This window comes from Ursus americanus, chromosome 6 (assembly GCF_024610735.1).
Source record: "Ursus americanus isolate L20-20 chromosome 6, mUrsAme1.1.p, whole genome shotgun sequence".
In the NCBI taxonomy this organism is placed as follows: Eukaryota; Metazoa; Chordata; class Mammalia; order Carnivora; family Ursidae; genus Ursus; species Ursus americanus.
Genome location: NC_142132.1, coordinates 71,535,363 through 71,554,762, shown reverse-complemented (window position 1 = coordinate 71,554,762; position 19,400 = coordinate 71,535,363). Strand labels below are relative to the sequence as shown.

At 39.5% G+C, this 19,400-nt stretch overlaps 1 protein-coding gene across 3 annotated transcripts in view; it reads left to right on the top strand.

Moving 5' to 3' along the window:
• LYST (lysosomal trafficking regulator) overlaps window positions 1-19,400 on the top strand; it is a 202,315-nt gene that overhangs the window by 165,784 nt on the left and 17,131 nt on the right. For all 3 annotated transcript variants that reach the window (XM_045783612.2, XM_045783611.2, XM_087863139.1), the window contains 6 exons: window positions 1,717-1,857; window positions 4,719-4,936; window positions 9,754-9,984; window positions 11,604-11,793; window positions 14,909-15,045; window positions 18,057-18,155. In XM_045783612.2, coding sequence (XP_045639568.2) covers window positions 1,717-1,857; window positions 4,719-4,936; window positions 9,754-9,984; window positions 11,604-11,793; window positions 14,909-15,045; window positions 18,057-18,155 — 1,016 coding nt within the window. The remainder of the gene's footprint in view (window positions 1-1,716; window positions 1,858-4,718; window positions 4,937-9,753; window positions 9,985-11,603; window positions 11,794-14,908; window positions 15,046-18,056; window positions 18,156-19,400) is intronic.

Below are 19,400 nucleotides of genomic sequence, written 5' to 3'. Positions count from 1 at the left end.
TCTGGACATGTTCTGGTTTGCAAATGCCCTTATTAAAAAGTGGCACTCAGAATAAAAAAGAGTATTTCAGTGGTTTGGGACCGCTGCAGTGTGTAACAGAACTCTTCCCGCCCTCCATTTTTTTCATGTAGCCCAAGAATGTATTAACATAAAACTCCCAATCAACTAAAATTTCTTAATTTTTTAATATATATTGCTATTATGCTAAGTTTTTTTCATTGTGTATCTAAGAATGATTTAAAAAAAGAACCCAGAGACTACTGCAGTCCCCATCAATTTCATCTGATTAGGTGGAAAAGATTTATGTAGGCTTTTGAATTTATTTCTAGACTCCAGGCCTAGTCCAGGGCTTCTCGCCTTGGCCCTGTAGTCATTTTGAGGTACATAATTCTTCGTTGTGGGGACTGTCCCCTGCATTATAGGCTATTTTGCAGCATCCCTGGCTTGATGCCGGTGGCATTCCCCCACCTGTTCAGTTGTGAGAACCAAAAATATCTCTAGACAATGCTAAATATCACCTGGGGACAGAAGTGCTAGCTTCAGAACTAGTTTAGTACATGTACGTTCTAGATTATAGGAATTTGTAGTAGTACTTTTTTTTTTAAAGTTAAGAAACAACGAAGAATTTGACAATCTGAACAGGACCCTCAGTGTGCTTCTTTCGTGCCACAGTTCCGTAGTCTCTCTTCTAGATACCGTGACTCCGCCATAGCCTTACAGAATTGCTTTTTCTAGATACCATTTAGATTGGTTACTTTTTCTCCTGAGCTAACTGACTCAACAGAATAGATGAGAAGGTAATGAAAGTAATAGAAAATGTTTCTAGACAGGGAAGCAAGGACTTGGGGAAGAAATTTGGCATATCTTTTTAAAATTGTGCCTTGCTTGATGCTGAGATTAGTCTGTGACAGTCTGTAAATGAAAAGCTAAGTTCAGAATTTCAGCAACTTCAAAGGAGTTTTAAATGGTACAGCGTGGTTCCTATGAAGCATCTACACAGCTGGTGTTCTCAGGGGCTGGCCTTTGGATATCATTTCATGTTCTAGGCTTGCCCTATGGCTAGAGTCTGCTAACTGTTGACAAGAAAGAGGTCAAAACTCAGTTCTTAATTATTAGTCTACAGCAGAAAAACTTAACAGATAAGGGACTGTGTTTAGTTTTTTTATTTATAGGAAATTGTACTTCATTCTTTAGCTCAGTTATCTCTTAAAAGCAATGCTCCCCCCGCAAAAAAAGAAAAAAATAGTCTTAATTATTAAAGGTGAAAGAATAATTTTGCTTTCTGATAGGGAAAAAAACTGTTTTATGTAGTTGAACTTTAATTTTCCTTCTTCATTTATTCATTCATGCAATAACTGAGTCATTATCAAGTACCTAGTATGTGCTCGTTGTAGGTGATACCTCAGGTCCCTGCTGTTATGGGACTTTAATTCTGCTTGGGTAGACAGATAGCAATCAATTAAACAAGTAAATGATATAAATTCATCCAGTTACATGTACTAGGAAATCGTAATACGGACTAAAAATACTATAATATGGTCTCAAATTTGTATAGAAATATTTATTTTCAAGAACATGAATAACCTCTTTTAAACTGAAAAACAAAATGAACATCACTTTAACCTTTTCAAAGTAGCAAAAGTAAATTAATTATAACAAACTTCAAATAGAATAAGGTCTTTGTGTCTTAATTGCATTGTTTGTCTTTCTTTATAGATCAAAGTTTTGACATTCCAGACAGAACTTTTCATTCTACAAATACAACTTGGCGCCTCTCATCTTTTGAATCCATGACTGATGTCAAAGAACTTATCCCAGAGTTTTTTTATCTTCCTGAGTTCTTAGTCAACCGTGAAGGTATAGCAGTAAATCAGTTCTAATTTATAATTCTGTACTTATTTTATACTTTTCTAAAAAAAAGAACAGCTTTTTAAAGTTCTATAATTTGAGTCTCCCAATAAGAGAAATACCTTTATTTATGTATATCATTTTATTTCCAAGTGAACGTGAAGATTAACTATTTTATAGGACTAAATATGTGTGGAAAATTGGTAACTTTTAACTCTTAAAGGTATTTGTAAACATGTATTTTAGTTTTGTTACAGAAATACTTCCTTTTTCTGATTGTAAAGGTTATCATAAGCTTATTAAAAAAGTTATGAATTTATTAAAAGCACAATGTAAGTTAACCAAAATCTCAGTGACTTTATGAGGAGTGACCAACTTAGAAGTAAAACACCCTAGCCAGAATCTTCTAATACCAAAAAGGGATAGTAGAGGATAAAATCAAAATCTTCTATGATGCCAACGACCAACAGTCTCAGCCAACCTTACCTATTTTTTACGTAGAAGGTCAGGTAGCTCTTTGAGGGACGTTTGTGGGTCATTTTCCTGCATTACCTAATTTCATATTTTTATGTGACCTTTAGGAATATATGAAATTGGGGGCACCTGGGTGGCTCAGTTGGTTGAGTGTCTGTCTTCGGCTCAGGTCCTGATCCTGGAGTCCAGCGATCAAGCCCCATGTTGGGCTCCCTACTTCTCGGGGAGTCTGCTTCTCCCTCTCCCCCTGCTCCTTCTCTTACTCTCTCTCTTTCAAATAAATAAATAAAATCTTTAAAAGAAAAAAAAGGAATATATGAAATTGATAATTATATCTTTAGAGAAGTTAGTGTTGGGAAAATTGCTTTAGAATTTTATTCTATGCTAACGGGCCTCTCTGGAGCTGTTTAGGAACCCATGTGACTAGTCACCTGGAGCATGGTTCATAGTCTTGCCCAGATGAGAAATGCCTCAGTGAGTTGTCAGCACCCGCAGTTCGGAGTACCTGTAGCTTCGGCTTGGGACTCATTTCAATCTACGCTTGTTTTCTCTGTCCCTGGTTTCTTATATGTATGTTTCCATGATCTCTGGCTGCATAACAAATACCTCCAACACTTTGTGCCTCAAAACAATAAATTTATTGTCATTACAGGTTTTGCAGGTCAGAAATTCAGGAGCAGCTCAGCCCGGTGCCTTTAGTGGTGTGGGCTCAGGGTCTGCCTTCAGATTAGCTGGAGCTGGACCAGCCAGGGGATCAGAGCAGCTGGGGGCTGGCAGGCATCTGTTTTTATGTAGGTTCTGTGGTTTTCCATGTGGTCTCTCCATGTGGACTAGTTTGAGCTTCCTCACAGCATGGCGGCCTTGGACCTTCTCGTTGGCAACTCGGGGTTCCAAAGGCGAGTGTCCTGAGAGAGACGAGCAGAAGCTGCATGGCCTCTACAAACCTCACCTTGGAGGTCACAGAGTGGCACTCCTGCTGCATTCTGTTCAGCCGTGCCTGCCCACATTCAAAAGGAAAGAGCATAGACTTTGCTACTTGGTGAAGGGAGTAGCAAGATTCTGGAAAAGCATGCAACACAGCAAGGGTTGTTATAGCTATTTTTGGAAAATATTGTTTGCTATCATGTACATCACGTCATTTCCTGTCGGCTTTCCAATAAGCCTTTCATCGTACCTCCAGTCATCCGCTGTGTGGGAAGAGTGCCCACCTGTGAGGTGTCCCCAGAGCATTAGACAGTTGAGAATGATTTGAGTTTATACAGACCCCCTGCTGTTCAGCCCCACCCCAGCTCAGCCCTTAGAAGTTTCATTCAGTATTGTTAAGTTGGTCAATCCCTGCTGCTTCTCCCGAAGCTGCTCGCACAGAGGTCTGTAGATTCTTGGCCAGTCTGCCTTAAATCACTCTGCAGCTGTCTGTAGGATGAGCTGATCTTTCTGAGATGACCCCCACCCTCACTCTGTGTTCATTTACAAAAGCCCTTGGCTTATATTTCACATCATATTATTTCAAAATACTTCCAAAATTACCGAATATCCTTCTGTTTTCACAAGGTCTAGGAGGCAGACAGCAACTTAATTTTATATGAAGTGTAATCAGCTTTTAAGAGATCCTTTTTAGTCTTTATTCTGTTATGGTGTTCAGATTTTCTGTCCATAAAAGGTAGCACAAAAACATTTCTCCAACATTTCTTTTAGGACAGTTGTTTTTTTTTTTTAAACAAACACTTCTGAGATTCTTGTTTACACTAGCAAACTAATGAAACAATTAGAGAACAGCTTATTTAGATCACAGAAGAATTTTCTAATTCAATGTGTTGGGATAATTTTATTATCCACAGGAATGCTTAGTGGAAATAATGTTAAGACAGACCTCTAAACTTACCGTAAAGTTAATAGTTCATTTAGGAATGCGTATATTTCGTATTAGTTGGATTTTTTTAAGCTACATGATGCTAACATTTACTAAATATAGTCTTAAATTTATTATGATGTTGCCACCAATAATTCAGAAATGCTTATACAAAGCCTTTGTTTGATTTTAATTGAGTTTATAATTGAACAGACTAGATATTTAAGCACTTAACTGCATTTGAAGTTTCGATAAGTGGAATATTGAAATTAGTAGGCAGTGATTTTCTTCTGTTTTTTCAATATGATATAAAGTGGTAGAAAAAATAAGTTGAAAGATCTCAAATTTAATTAGGATTGCATTAGCCCACATAGTTCTATCAGTAGGTAAGTAAGTAGATGAACAGTGATGTCACTATTCTCTTTGTCTCTGCTTTCCCTGGTTATAGCACATACTGTCTGTTTCGGGGAACTCTTAAGACCTGCTCAGTGGGCCATATGAGGCATGCTTTGGGGAGATAAGCATTAATATTAATCTTCTTTTTTAGGTTTTGATTTTGGTGTGCGTCAGAACGGTGAACGGGTTAATCACGTCAACCTCCCCCCTTGGGCACGTAACGATCCTCGTCTTTTTATCCTCATTCATCGACAGGCTCTAGAGTCTGACTACGTGTCCCAGAACATCTGTCAGTGGATTGACTTGGTATTCGGGTATAAGCAAAAAGGGAAGGCTTCCGTTCAAGCCATCAACGTTTTTCATCCTGCTGTAAGTGACTCTTTTTAAAAATATACATTTATGTAAGACAAACCTGAATAAAAGGTTAGCTGTTGGGCTGTTTCTTTTAAATACCCAAGTTATCAAAGAGAATTGGCAACAGCTTGAACTGTTACCCAAGACTTTTCAGGTTTTATATTTCACCTCTTTAAAAATAACTAAGATGCTATTGACCAGGGGTCCCTCCAGACCATCCCCAGGCTGAATGAGGACTGAAGGACTCAGCAAATAGTCGTATTTACAGAAGGTTTATTACAGTGATGGGTACAATGCAAAATCATCAAAAGGAAAAGATGTCTAGGGCAAAGCTGGAGGACACCAGCCACAAGTTTCTAGGAGTCTTCTTCCAGTGAATCACAAAGAACATGCCTACTTCCTCCAACAACAGGTGTGACGTTGTCTAGCTGGGCAGCTTATTGGAGACTCAGAGCCCAGGGTTTTAATTAAGGGCTGGTCCTGGAAACACTCTCTGTCTCACATGTACTGAAATCCCAGGCTCCCAGAAGGAGAGCAGGTGTTCAGCATAAGTCACACTGTGCAAACAGTTTAGACACAGTAAGCCACTCTTATCCAGTTAGGAAATGTTGGGAACTGTCCTGAAATCCATGTTTCCACACACCAGCCAAAGGCCAACCTTGCAAACAGGCCTTTCCAAGGAAAGCAGTTCAAGCCTGCCACGTTAACTCTTTACGGCACAATATAAATTCCTAGAAGTAGAATTGTTACACTTTCACGTATACTTTTTGATGTTGTTGAATAAGCTACCTTAAAAAAAAAAGAAATCTTATCTATTAAGGAAACATTTCATTTGCTAAGCTCTGGGTATGTGAAGGTGAGTAAGATTCAAGTGGGGACAGCAGGGTGAGAAGCAAAGTTGGGGTGGTTGTGCCTGCCTGGATATGGTAGTGGGGTCCAGATGAGGCCTCTAGAAGGAAATTCCTTAAGGAATGAGGGGCAAAAAAGCAGACTATAGGGACAGAGCTATAGCCTAGTGTTGCCTAGTGGCTACTCTAAGACAATGAGTACAGCATAGTAGCTATTAATCCCCTGCATAAGACATTTAGCCTCTCTGCTTTCCTAACTTTGTAATTAGGAGGTAGGGTGAGACTGATCTTGGACTTCTCCTCCAGCTACAGTTCTCTGCGTAGGTTCATCAAGCGTTCATGACAAATGCAGTGAAAATGCGCACATGAACCTACAGTAATTCACTGTGTACCTGGGCTGATGTATGCCAGAGACCCATTCCTGAATAGCAGCTTTAAAATAAAATCTCTTTAGTCCATTTTGCTCAGTAATTATTTTAAATACCTCTAAAATAACAGAAAATTCAATTCCTTAAGAGACCTAAGGTCTAGAAGAAAGACTGTGACAGATTTACTGATGATTCTGATAAAAGAAATGTGGCAAAGTGTTTTGGAAAAGGGGAATAATACAATTTGATAGGTGAATAATAATTTTCTACATAAGAGTAGTATAAAGTAAAGGCAAGACTTCAGGTATAATTTTTGACTTTCATTCATATTTGATCTAAAATGAAACTTTAAAAGCAATTAGGAATTTTGACACTCACCTCATTATACTCTGTGCCTATAATCCTAGCATATCTTTTTAATTATTCTTATGTAAAATTCACATTAAAAGTATCTGCATGCTGATATATGCCATATAATTGTCATTTTACTGGAATTTTTGCCACTATTTCTTTGGGACTTTAGAACTTTAAAAAAGATAGAGTTTATGCCATTGTTCTAAGAATTTGATAACATTCAATTCATGGAGCCAGAGAAGGTGCAGTGAGTAAGTACACAGTCTCTGAATTCAGAATTGAGTTCAAACCGTCACCCTGTGACTCTGCGCTGGCTGTGTGACCTTGGGCAAATAGCTTAACCTCTCTGTACCTAAATGTACAAATTTGTAAAGTGTGAACAATAATACCAACCTCATAAATAAGGAAGGAAATTCATACAGTATGTCCACCATAGAACGAAGTGTAAATAAATGTTAACCTTTTTAAGAAATGTAGAAATGCCTTTTGATCTTAATTCATTATTCACTAATATATAAGGTTCACTTAGAAACTGATAGCATAGAATGTAGAGAAACAATATTTTCAAATAAATTTCTTAAAGCCCTGGCTAGAGGATTATTCCAATCTTCATTTGAATTTTTGAGTATACCAAGTCAAGCAGCCATTAAGAATGACTATGCTTAGATAAGCATTTATAACAAGTATTGATACCTTGTGGCGGCAGCGGGAGGGGGCGGTGGCGAGGAGAGTAGTGTGTTGAAGATTATTTAACTTCCGAAGAACCTTTGAAATTTTATTTTGGCATTTATAGAAAGGTTATGTCTAGGTATGTAATGAAATTGGCTATGCCTGATGAAATGCTAAATCTACATTGTACAAGCGGGTATGCACAGAACGTGACAGATCTGTAGCCAGTTCCTGACTGCTCGCTGTAGATGCCAAGAAGGAAATGTGCATCACTCTCCATCTGACTCCAGGGGTTGACAACACAAAGAAGAAAAGTGTAATAGCACTCTTTACATTAAAGAGCTTGCAATTTTCACCACACTTTTTCAGAATCACCCACAGTTTTCGTTAGAACCTAAATAATGCTCTCCTGAACTACCTACCAGCATTGTATCTTAACTTCATTTTTACCTTTTCCTGTATACCGCTTTAAACAGATGACTTTTTCCATAACTTAGCTTTATACATGAAGTCTTTTTTTTTTTTTATTCCAACACTGAGGGAGAAAGAAAAGGACCATGGCAAGTCCTGAATCTTCACTCGTCTTCCAGTTTGATTATTGCCCTGACCACCCCCCCAACCTTTCTCTTCAGCTTCATGTCCTAAGAATGGTGCTTCATGGAGGACACCACTCTCTCTACAGTGTCTTGGTCAAAATGGAATAGTTTGACTGTTTCTTATCCAGTCGTGCGCCTCCTGCCAGAGAGATGAAGCTGTCTGTCCTCCAGCCTCCTCCGTTGGTAGCCTCACCAAGATGGCCGAAGGAGGCTGAAGGGATCTGCAGCGCATCACAGACTTCTCCCTGCCAACCTTCTAGTCAGTTTTAGTGGCGTATTTGAAAACCCCCAAAGCAAACACAGAGACAGGAAGTCAAGATTCATTTAATACTCTCTGAGGATACATAAGGCACACATGCGTTGCTCTTGAGCTTACAAACTGGAAATCAGAAAGACTTTGCTTGGGTTTCAGTGACACTAGTGTTCAAATTCCTGACTCTTCTGCCTGGGAAAAAGGGAGAGATAGAGACCTCAAAAATCTAGGCTCCGTACCAATGTCTATATATATGTAAGAAAACATGCCTCAATAGTTGATAATCATATTATCTCCATCGTGGTGTGTGTGAGTGAAGGGAATGAAAAATTCTTTTTCTACCCTTCAAGATCTTCCAGCTGGGCTAAGAGTTAAATCTACATAAGACAGATTAATAGGGAAAAAAATCAAAGTTTAATTATATGCACACAGAGGCTCAATAATGAAATTAAGACCTCAAGAAATGACCAAGGCAGGCAGTTTTTACACTTTTTAGACAAAGAGACAATAAATCTGTGACGAATTGATAGGACAAAGAAAACTTAACTTTGGGAACTTCAATTAGTAAGGATCTCTAAACAGAATTTGGGCTGGGATAGTAAATTAATAAAAATAACAAGCATCATTTATATAGCCTTTTCCACTTTAAATTTCCTATCTCTGGTGATATGGATGTCTCTCTACCTCCTGCTATGGGGAGGGTACCTTTCACATGGGAAATTTATTTCCTGCTTTCAGAGGGACAGAGGAGGGTCTGGGTCTCCTTCTTACACAGGCAGTCTCCTAAGTAACTTCTATTTAAAATAATTGATATACTTGGGGCGCTTGGGTGGCTCAGTTGGTTAAGCATCTGACTCTTGATTTTGGCTCAGGTCATGATCTCAGGATCGTGAGATCGAGCCCCACATCAGGTTCCATGCAGAGCCTGCTTAGGATTCTCATTTTCCCTCTCTCTGCCCCTCCTGTGCCACCCCCCCTCCCGGCATGTGTACTCTCTCTCTCTCAAATAAATAATAAATCTTTAAAATCAAATCAAATCAATATGCCAAAGTGGTCCATCTTTGGGCAGCCTGCCCTTGGCCCCTCCATCAGTTAGCAACAGAAAATCATCCTATGAAACCAGCCACTGTGTCTTGAGAGAAGAGTAATCAAAATCTTTCTTTGAGCATATTAATGTCAAAAAACAAAAGAGTATTTGGACATCACATAATTTCAGGCCAGATATAAATGGCTTTGAACTTCTAGTCCTCATTTCTACAAATTGAGAAAGTTGGGGCAGGGCAGGGTCCTCTACTTTCTGCCTCTGTGTTGCCATAAGGTAAAAATTACACATTGTCTTGTTCAGTTTTGTTGACCACCTGAAATGACTTTGACTAACGTCTTCACTTTAGTTTTCTGACCAATATCTGACAGGCAGTTACAGAAAACATGCATCCACTTGCTAATCTGCTTGGTTTTTTGGATCAACTTAAGTGAAAATCTTGCTTATTTTTTCATCTGTCCTCACTGAAAGACAAGACCAAAGAAAAACCTCATTTTTTTAAATTGAGGTATAATTGACATAAGCATTATATTACTTACTGATGCTAAGTGATCAAAAACATTTTCAAACCATTTCCATTTGAAATAGAGGAGAGTAAACTACTACCTAGAGGAAAAAACAAATTGTTGTTTCCCCTCTGGTGTCATTGCCAATCTTGCTTTTTGCATACCTCTTGTTCTCTTTTACTCTTTTACCCTTCAGACATATTTTGGAATGGATGTCTCTGCAGTTGAAGATCCAGTTCAGAGGCGAGCGCTAGAAACCATGATAAAAACCTACGGCCAGACCCCTCGCCAGTTGTTCCAGTCGGCCCATGCCAGCAGACCCGGATCCAAGCTCAACCTTGAAGGAGAGCTTCCCGCGGCTGTGGGGTTGCTAGTGCAGTTTGCTTTCAGGGAAACCCGAGAACAGGTCAAAGAAATTACCTATCCGGTATGTCATTTTAATTTCAGTAGAATTCGCCAAAAGTTGACTCCACCCCATGAATGTCAGGCCCCCTCCGAGGCTCTAGGGAACACCACAATGAATAGAAAGGTCCTGGCCTAAAGGCGCGCTGCAGCCCCTTAACAGGGAGATCCTGTATGTGGTAAGTGCTGTGTTAGTGAGACGAGGGAGGGCTCTGGGGAGCTCAGGTCAGGCGGCCAGCCCCCAGCGGGCTAGTAGCAGGGAAAGCCCGCCGGGGCAGCGGCCTAACAGGAACCTGCCCACCAGATTGGACTGGAAGAATGGTCTGAGCGTGGGTACAGCTGTACACACATGCATGGCAGGGCCTTGGCCATCTTCCACCAACAGTACTGACCAGAAGTATGAATGTTGTGGCTTACAGCTAAGGGAGAACCTTACGTATGTCTTTGCCTCCTTACGTATGTTTTTGCCTCCCCTGATTGTAATGGTAAAAACTATTGCCTCTTAAACTGGAAAGTAGGCATAATTTTTACTTTGAAATAAAAAATAAAGCAGCCAAACCTAAAGAGTAAAATGGATTCTAAACCTCACCTAAATTCTTCATCATAAAAGCAGCAGAGGATGGGAGGCCGTGAATTGGAAACTGTAAGGGTTTGCGGAGGGGAATGGCAGAAAATGAAAAGGCACAGGAAGGATAAAGCAACACATCCCCAACTGCGGGAAACTGTGACCCATTTTAAGAGAAAATGGTTTTCACAGACCTTGTTTTGACAACCGTTTCTTAAAATAATGTTACTTAAATACAGTAAATGTAGAATACAGATAGAAGACATGTAAATTCTTTATGCTCAGAGCTCACATACATCAAAGTTGCATGCTAAACACAAACCAGAGTGATACAACCAGTAAAATTCAAATTTAAAACATCAGTATGATAGTGTTGTTTTATCAAAACCAGATCGCCAATGCTGTGTTTCATAGTTGAAAGCTATTCTATTCTATTCTTTTATCATGTCAAAATAATTTAATAGCACCTCCCTGAAAAGTAATAAATGCCATTTAATCTACACTATGCTTAGTGCTGACTAACTTTGCAGTTGGTACATGTGAAGATCTGAGCCGTGTGTCCGCTCACAGTGGGACCCTGGTACTGACCTGCCTTATTCCCATCTCAGGACCTTTGTGTTGACCGTTCCCTCCACCTAGGATGGCCTGTCCCCAGACAAGCCCCACTTTGCTCTCTCATTTCTTTCACGTCTCTGCTCAGACATCCCCTCCTCAGTTCCCTGACCCCAAATCTAAGATAGCAGCTCCAATGCTCTCAGTCCTCTCCCCCCTCTTCGTAGAGCTTTCAGCACCTGGTGTGTGTGCGTCTGTTTATTTTTTGTCTGCCCCTCATCCCAGCTGGAAGGCAGCTCCATGAGGACTGGGGCTTCATCTATATTTTCATCACTGTGTCTAGAAACAAGGAGCATATATTTCTATATACTAAGTACAGGGGAAGTAAAAATATATATAAAATAATTTTTGCCTACAAAGGGCTTATAATCAGGTTGCTTACTCTTCGTTTAGAATTTAAATTAGAAGTCATTCTAAATTTACTACCTTTTAAAAAAAATCATACTTTTTATTTTCCTCTGTTTTAGAGTCCTTTGTCGTGGATAAAAGGCTTGAAGTGGGGGGAGTATGTAGGTTCTCCAAGCGCTCCGGTACCTGTGGTCTGCTTCAGCCAGCCCCATGGAGAAAGATTCGGTTCTCTGCAGGCTCTGCCCACCAGAGCCATCTGTGGTTTGTCCCAGAATTTCTGTCTTCTGATGACGTACAGCAAAGAACAAGGTAAAAGAAAACATAATGAGAATCACTGTAGGCATATTTTTCATGACATTTGATGTTGCTAGCTCATCTGTGCCACTATTTTATTTGTAAGTTTTGAGTCCATGGTGAAAAATCATTCAAATTTATGCTTATTTAGTGCAAAGTAGGAATGAAACATACCACATGGAAAAAAGGGGGAGATTAAATGCAGTGCCGTTTGAAATGAGAGGAGTCGTCAGAGACAAGAATAAATGGTTATGCTCACACGATGCAAACAGTGTCCATCTTGTAGACACGTACCTTGTGAGGCTCTTGAATCCCAGAACAGCAGAGTTATTTGGGCAGCAAAGCTAGTACCTCAGAAGGGATAGTCATGAGAGTACAACAAACAAAACAAGGAAGTCGTGATAGCCTTGAAAATAGGTTTTAAAAATAAGTATGCCTGGAAAGCAATCCTTTTCTCACCCTCTGTGCACTAACTCGCTAACAGCAACACGTGAAAGAGTGCTGTAATTAGTCTGTGGTTAATGTACTGAACCATTTCGGTCAATGTAAAAGAACTCTCCCTACTTCCTAGGCATGGGCTTTGGGCACTAAAATCAATGAGGATGCTTGACTGTTCCTATCAGGTGTGTGCAGATGTGCCTAAAAGCCGGCATGTGGACGAGATCTGCGTCCTGACGGTCACACTGTTTGTGTTTAACATGATTATGGCGCACCAGGCTCCTTCCACCACGTACAGCTCTGCACTCTAAGGGTGCAGTACCCGTGCCGAACAGAGGCCACTCGGAGAAATTAAGCGTGCTGGCTGGACCACAGTTCTTTGTAGACTTACTCTTGTTTATATCATAGAATCAGTGATCGCCTTTATACTTGTTAGTAGTAAGAGAGGCTGCTTATCATTTTATCTAAGTTTAGTGAATTAGTAAGATCAGGTAAATCTGTTTAATCGTAACTGTTATAATATCAGTGTTGCAATTAGTTGTGAGGTGTGTTGCAAATAATTTACTACTACTAATAAAGTACCAAAATATGTCAATAATTTACCTTTAAAAAATTAATTAGAGTGGATTGAAGTTTATCTCTTTTGAGCAGAAGAGAAAGGGCTGGTGTTACCGCTTAGTATGATGGGATTTAAATATGTCAAATGTAATTGTCAACCTATCTTATTTGTGCCACGATAGTCAGAGCCCTTGATAGCTGTGTTCATTCAAATTATACACTATTCCCTTGTAGAATGTATTTGGGGCTTGCCAGCATCTAGGTTGTGCGGGGAAGTAGTATAATACAACAGATTATAATACACAACAATGGAAGACGGCAGATACAAAGTGTTGGCCTTAGGAGGCGCAGTGCCTTGAGTTTGCATCCCTCCTCTGCCACTTAGTAGCTGTTTGACTTTGAGAAAATTACTTAAACCTTCTACATCCTGGCTTTTGATCTGTAAATCGGGAATAACAAAAGGATTGACCTGACAGGGTAATTTACTGTAAAGATTAAATGAAATAATATAGGGAATGACTACCACAGTGCCTGACTCCTGAGTGCTCAGTAAAGGTCCATCAGGCTATAAGCACAGGGGACTGTGCAAGCTCTCACTGCCGTACCCAGCACGTTACAGTGCACAGAGGAGCAAGAGGAGCGTTCACCCCATGGTAGAGGTCTTAGGAGTAAGAGCCCTGCTTGCAGATGGGCATCAGGTCACGTGCTACAGCTGCAAGGCGCTGAGTGCTGCTTAATCAAGTAACTGTGTGGTTTTGCTGAGCTATACATGCACAGAACAATGTAACTGTGATGGTTTTGATGACCTTAAACCCTTACTTGAGAATTGTGCCTCCAAATTGCCTGAGATGCCTTTTTTCAAAATATGCTTGCCTGGGTCTCATTTGAGCCACACTGTGTCAGAATCTCTGGGGCTCATGTCCAAGCATAGGCATGCTGGAAACACCATTTTCTTGAAAACTCCTGTTTAAGAGTCACTGTCCTAGTAGGTAAAGGAGAAGTTAATTTTTCTTAAAAAAAAAAAAGAAAAAAGAAAAAAAAAAGGCAGTGCATCTTGTAAATGCTGGAATGAGAAACTGGGGGCTGTTACTAGATGTATTTCATTCATTGAGCACATGGGCTATTGGGTGCCCACTACATGCCAGGCGTTACGGTAGAATTTGAGAGGGCCTGAGACTCATGAAATGTGGTTCCTTTCCCTAGCAGCTTATATTTAGAGGAGCTTTTATTAAGTGGGTATATTTCAACTCCTTTATTGCAAAACTGATGTCAACATTTGGTATTATACTCAACAAAAGAAAACAAAAATCAGTGAATTACATTTCCACTGTGCTATTGATTCTTTCAACAAGTATGTATGTGTTTTATTCCTTTATATGCGGGCTTACTTTGCTGGGTGCTGGAATACATAAAGCACATTCTGTGTCTGTAAGGGACTAAAGCAATGCAGATTTCGAGGGCAGCACCAGTTACAACATTTATGCTGCATTAGCTATATTCAGCATACCAACAAGACATAGATTATGAATAGTACTGAAAAGTGATGTCAGAATGTCCACATCTTTATCCCCAAAGGACATAAAACTATGTTGTAAAAAAGAGAAGGAGAAAAAGAGCAGAACCTTGTTAAATCAGTCTGCTGTGCAAAGCCCTGGCAGTTGACAGCATTAAATGGTTCCTTCCCAGGACAGGTGTTGCTTCTAGGGTAGCAATATTCTTTCTAGCATTGATAGTTGTCCACACTGATTTTTCAGCAGGTGGTAGCTACAAAGTTATTTAAACAGTATCTAGTTTATATTTATTTTTAAAAGTGTCACAGAACATGAACAGAGTAAGCTTGACTATCATTGCCTTCCATAAAAATTTCTTAACAGACATTTTAGTACTAAATCAAATAAGCCCTAACCAAAACACCATGAATGAAGAAGAATTAGTTCCACTCTTAGAATCCCACTCTCATTAAAGGTATAAAACTAACTTAAGTCTGTCCATCTTATGAATACAAAGATGATTTGCTCTGGAAAGATACTGTGTTCTGCTATGTAAACTTCAGCTTTTAACCCGCCATTTTGGGGGGGCTGTCAAATAACAGTTGAGCGGTGGCAATCTGATACTTTTATGTCTCCTTCTTGAGGTGTGAGAAGCATGAACAGTACTGACATTCAGTGGTCAGCCATCCTGAGCTGGGGATACGCTGATAACATTTTAAGGTTGAAGAGTAAACAAAGCGAGCCTCCAATAAACTTCATACAAAGTTCGCAGCAATATCAGGTAAACGTTTTACGAAGTACTTTATCATAAAATTAAGTGTAATTCTTCGGAAAGGAGTCAGACTGGTAACAGCTAGTCTTTAATATTCTGCAGTTAATCCAGTCCAGAAGCTGATAACGCTGGGCTTGGGCCTTGTTTACAGTGCTCAGACTTCCTGACTATTGCTATTCTGTGTCCCCAAAATTTGTCTTCTCCCCAGGATCTCGTTGAGATGGTATTATAATCACCTAGTCAGCATGAGCAATTGGCAGCGTTGGAACAAAATCAACACTGCTTTCTTCTCAGTGTTCACTTGCCTTTTGTTACTGTGTCATTTTCTATAACCAGAGTGCCATCCTCTGTACCTGGTGTTTGCTAAATAGACTGGGGGTTTAGGCATCACAATGGGTAGAAAGAGCATCAGGCCCAACTAAAGCCCTCCGATCTGTGTTAGTGCCCTGGCTTTATTATTTACTCTGTAGCCTTCGGCAAGCACCTTAACCTTTCCAAACTTGAGGTTCTTTCCTCTTCTTTGAAACTGGGGTAATAGTACTCCCCACTACTCTCTTCTAAAGCTGTTGTAAAAATGTCTCCAATTGTATATATACTGTATATATACTGTGTGTGTGTGTTGTGTGTGTGTATATATATATATCTATGTATATATACATATGTATATCTATGTATATAGAGGTATATATCTATGTATATAAATATATATACACACACTACCACAACTTTTTCCCATACTAAAATGTATGTTAAACCCTGTTTCTGTGACTGTCTTTCTTTCCATGGGAAATTCTTTTCCATTTCCTGACTCCCATTACCTACATAACATCTTCTGCCTATTCATTCACGTGTCCTAACATTTCCCCATTTCCCCATTTCCCCATTTCCCCATTCCTTGAGCATGTTAGAGCATGTTAGCAAGCTTCTACTGGTGGGGATTTTTAGCAGTAAAAGAAAGGAGAACAATGACTCATTCACTTAACCCTCAATATACCTGAAAAAAAGGTCATCACTTTTTGTTATCTGGTTATCAGTAAACTAACAAAAGTAAGCAGCATAAGGACAGTGGAAAACAGCCTTATTAGAACTTTTAATAAGAATTTGAACATTGCAAAATTACTTCTATCATGTAAAGTTTGGCACACAAGCATCATTAACGATGAAAGAACACTGTCATTAAGTCCTTTTAGCAAAACAGGATTGTCCAGATTCTTTTAGCAAAATATTCTGTGATAAAGAACTTCGGCTCAAATGACCGCCTGGATGAGAGCATTTCATTTTCATCCTTAGAAATATATTGTCTACTCAGTAGTTCTGTAGTTTGAGAAAATTCATCCGGGATGTTATCGTATGAGGACGCACACTCAGATCTCACTTCTACGATCACAGTGTCATCATTAGAGATTAGAGTCCTGCCATCTCTTTGCCTTCACCTTCTGACTGATCTCATAATCATGAAACCTAGTCCTCTGTCAGTTTTGTTCTCTTTTCTGTTATCAGTAGAACATGAAAATTTCTGAATTCCCAGCTGTGTTCAATGAAAGCTAAAAGCAGAGTATGAAGCAGTATCTCCAGTCTTTATATTTTCGTGAAAGATGGCACCACTCTTTGGACAGTACAGTCAGAAAACCAAGAGATGACATTTTATTTCACAGATTACATTATCCTTCCAGGAGATCCATCATTCTGCATTTTCCTGTTTGTTTTGCTCTAGCAGAGTTGGGAATAATTGTTGAGTAGTCATGAAATAAAATTCCTACAGTGATGACAGCAAACTGGTTCGAGACAGAGGGAAGATGAAATTATTAAAACCCTATAATGTAACTCAGATTTATGAAAGGGTTCGGTAGACCCATATGGTAATCACAAGGCACTGAGTTTTATTCTATATATAAAAAAATAAATATACTTTCTCTTTGTTCTTTGGAAGCCCTCTGAGAAAGAATAAAAGTCCTGAAATATTAATCCTTACAAATAGAACTATTCAAGAAAGAAATTCAAAAAATGAAATTGGGTCTAGTGGACTCTGGTGATGTATCGAGGGTTAAGAAGAGCCCGGATGAAAGAAAGTCATTTTTAAGGTAGCAGACACTTGAACACATTTGCAGGTCCAGGAGAAGCAGCCAGCAAAAGACAGCTTGAAATTCTGAGAGCAATGACAAGGAACTCTGGGAATGGGGTGGGGCTGCCCTTAAAAGCAGAGGGGCTTCCTCCTTTAAAACAGGAGAGGCGCTGAGACACTTGAGGCACAAAGGAAGGAAGGGGGTGAGATCTGCGGCTAATGACCTCTGTCTCCTTCGCACAGTGCAGCGTGAGGGGAGTGTGGGCTGTGGGACAGCTGGGACTGGAGAAGGGACCCATGGGAGCAGAGGCACTGGCGACCAGCGCTAAGGGTCAGCTGGTGCCCAGAGCAAGAGGAAGACTTATTGGGCCAGAGAGTTGAGTGGCCTTGAATAGCACCTCCATGGTTAGGACTGAAGGGCTTACAGTCCCAAAGGAATAATCTGGGATTTTTTTTCTCCACATTTATCTTTCCTTCTTCTCCTATCTAACAATCTTTAGAACTGCTAGAAGCAATACCTCTCTCCTTATATGTACCCCAATTCCCCACCAAAAGAAGAAAAAGAAAAAAAAAAAGTAAAAATCAGGTAAATGTGTGAAACCACACACATATGCACATGACACACACACGCAACCTTGATCTAGTCAATCCTGGATCATTTTGTTTAAGTTTCTGAGGAACAAATGGCCGTGTGTGTGTGTGTGTGTGTGTGTGTGTGTGTGTGTACAGAAAAATATGAAATCATAGACAATGATAGAATACATTTTAACTTGGAAACAGCCTTTAGCCATCTGGCTTAATGTTACAGAATATTATTATATCTTGCACATTTTTAATCAGTTCAAGTAAAATATTTATTAAATTTTGTGGTTATATATTTTTTAAATAACTGTCAGAGAAGTAGAAACATTTCTCCTGCTTTTGCAACACAATGATCTTTGGTTGTCCTCTCTCAAAGGTAACGAGTTGTGCCTGGGTGCCTGACAGTTGCCAGCTGTTCACTGGGAGCAAATGTGGGGTCATCACGGCCTACGCCAACAGGTTTACCAGCAGCACGGTAGGTCCCGGGTTCATTTCATGGGTAGTTTGGGATTTTCATGTTCGTGAGAAGAAGAAAATGCTCATGGAGTGTAATTCGTTGGTATAAGATCAACTGAAAATGTTTGTACTTCAATCTTTTGTTCTTTAATCTTTTCTTCACATAAGCTCTTAAAATGTAAAAGGTCACATATCTGACTCTTTAGTTTTAGATTTATTAGGATCATGAAAATTTTTCAAAATAATTATAATGATCCTATCTTTTCATGTCAAAGACATAGTATTTTGAGTCATGATCTGTTTTGTATTTAGACTTTTTTAGGACGTTGTGATGCTTGTTTGCCTCTGTTCCTGGTGTTGGCCTGCATGCTTAGGAGTATACTGCAAAATTCTGTAAAATTTGGAAGCTTAGAACACCTAGTATTTAACCTTTCTACAGTCTCTGGACTATAGCAAAATCCAAGTAGCCCATCTTGATTTCCACCACTTACTGGAAGAAATTTATTTTAGCCATTTGCTAAATTTTCAGGATTTGAGAATTAAATTATATAACAGTCTAGTAAAAAAAAAAAGACATATTATACAATACTTCTTTTAATTTACTGTTGTTCCTATCTTGAATCAACTCTCTCTAGCACTGTTGAGGATAAGTGGCAAATTTAGGATGATAATTATCCTTTTCTTCTAGAACTGAGATAATTATCATTTTATTTTAGAACTTTCTTTTGCTTCTGCCCCCCCATTACAGTTTTCTCCATTATATTAAATATGTTCTACTGGGTGAAACCAGTCTTCTTAGCTTGGGGTGATGCTAAGTTCCTCTTACTTTTCTGTCCAAGTTTATTCCCTTTTAAACTCTTATTAAAAGGTTCTTTCCTGTGATCCTTGGGGTATAAATGTGACCATAATATTGTTTCCATCTCTTAGCCTATGGGGCCATTAAGATGTTTTAAGCAGTTGTAATATGATCCAGCCAGCATTTTGGGAAGCCCGCTGTAGCGCCTGCCAGGAACGATACTTGGGGGTCTGAGAGTGGAGGCAAGGGTGCCTGCTAGGAGGCCACCGCAGTGGCCCAGGGGGGCTTTGGGGCAGGGCTCTTCGCAGGAGACGGGCACATAGAGGGCACATACTGCAGGACACTGGTGTGTGTGCTCTGAGAACGAAGAGCACAGAACGGGACCTGGAGGTCAGAAAGCCTGAAAAGTTCCACTTGAGCTGGATATTAAAGGATCATTTTACTAATTGGAGAAATAGGACAGAGTAT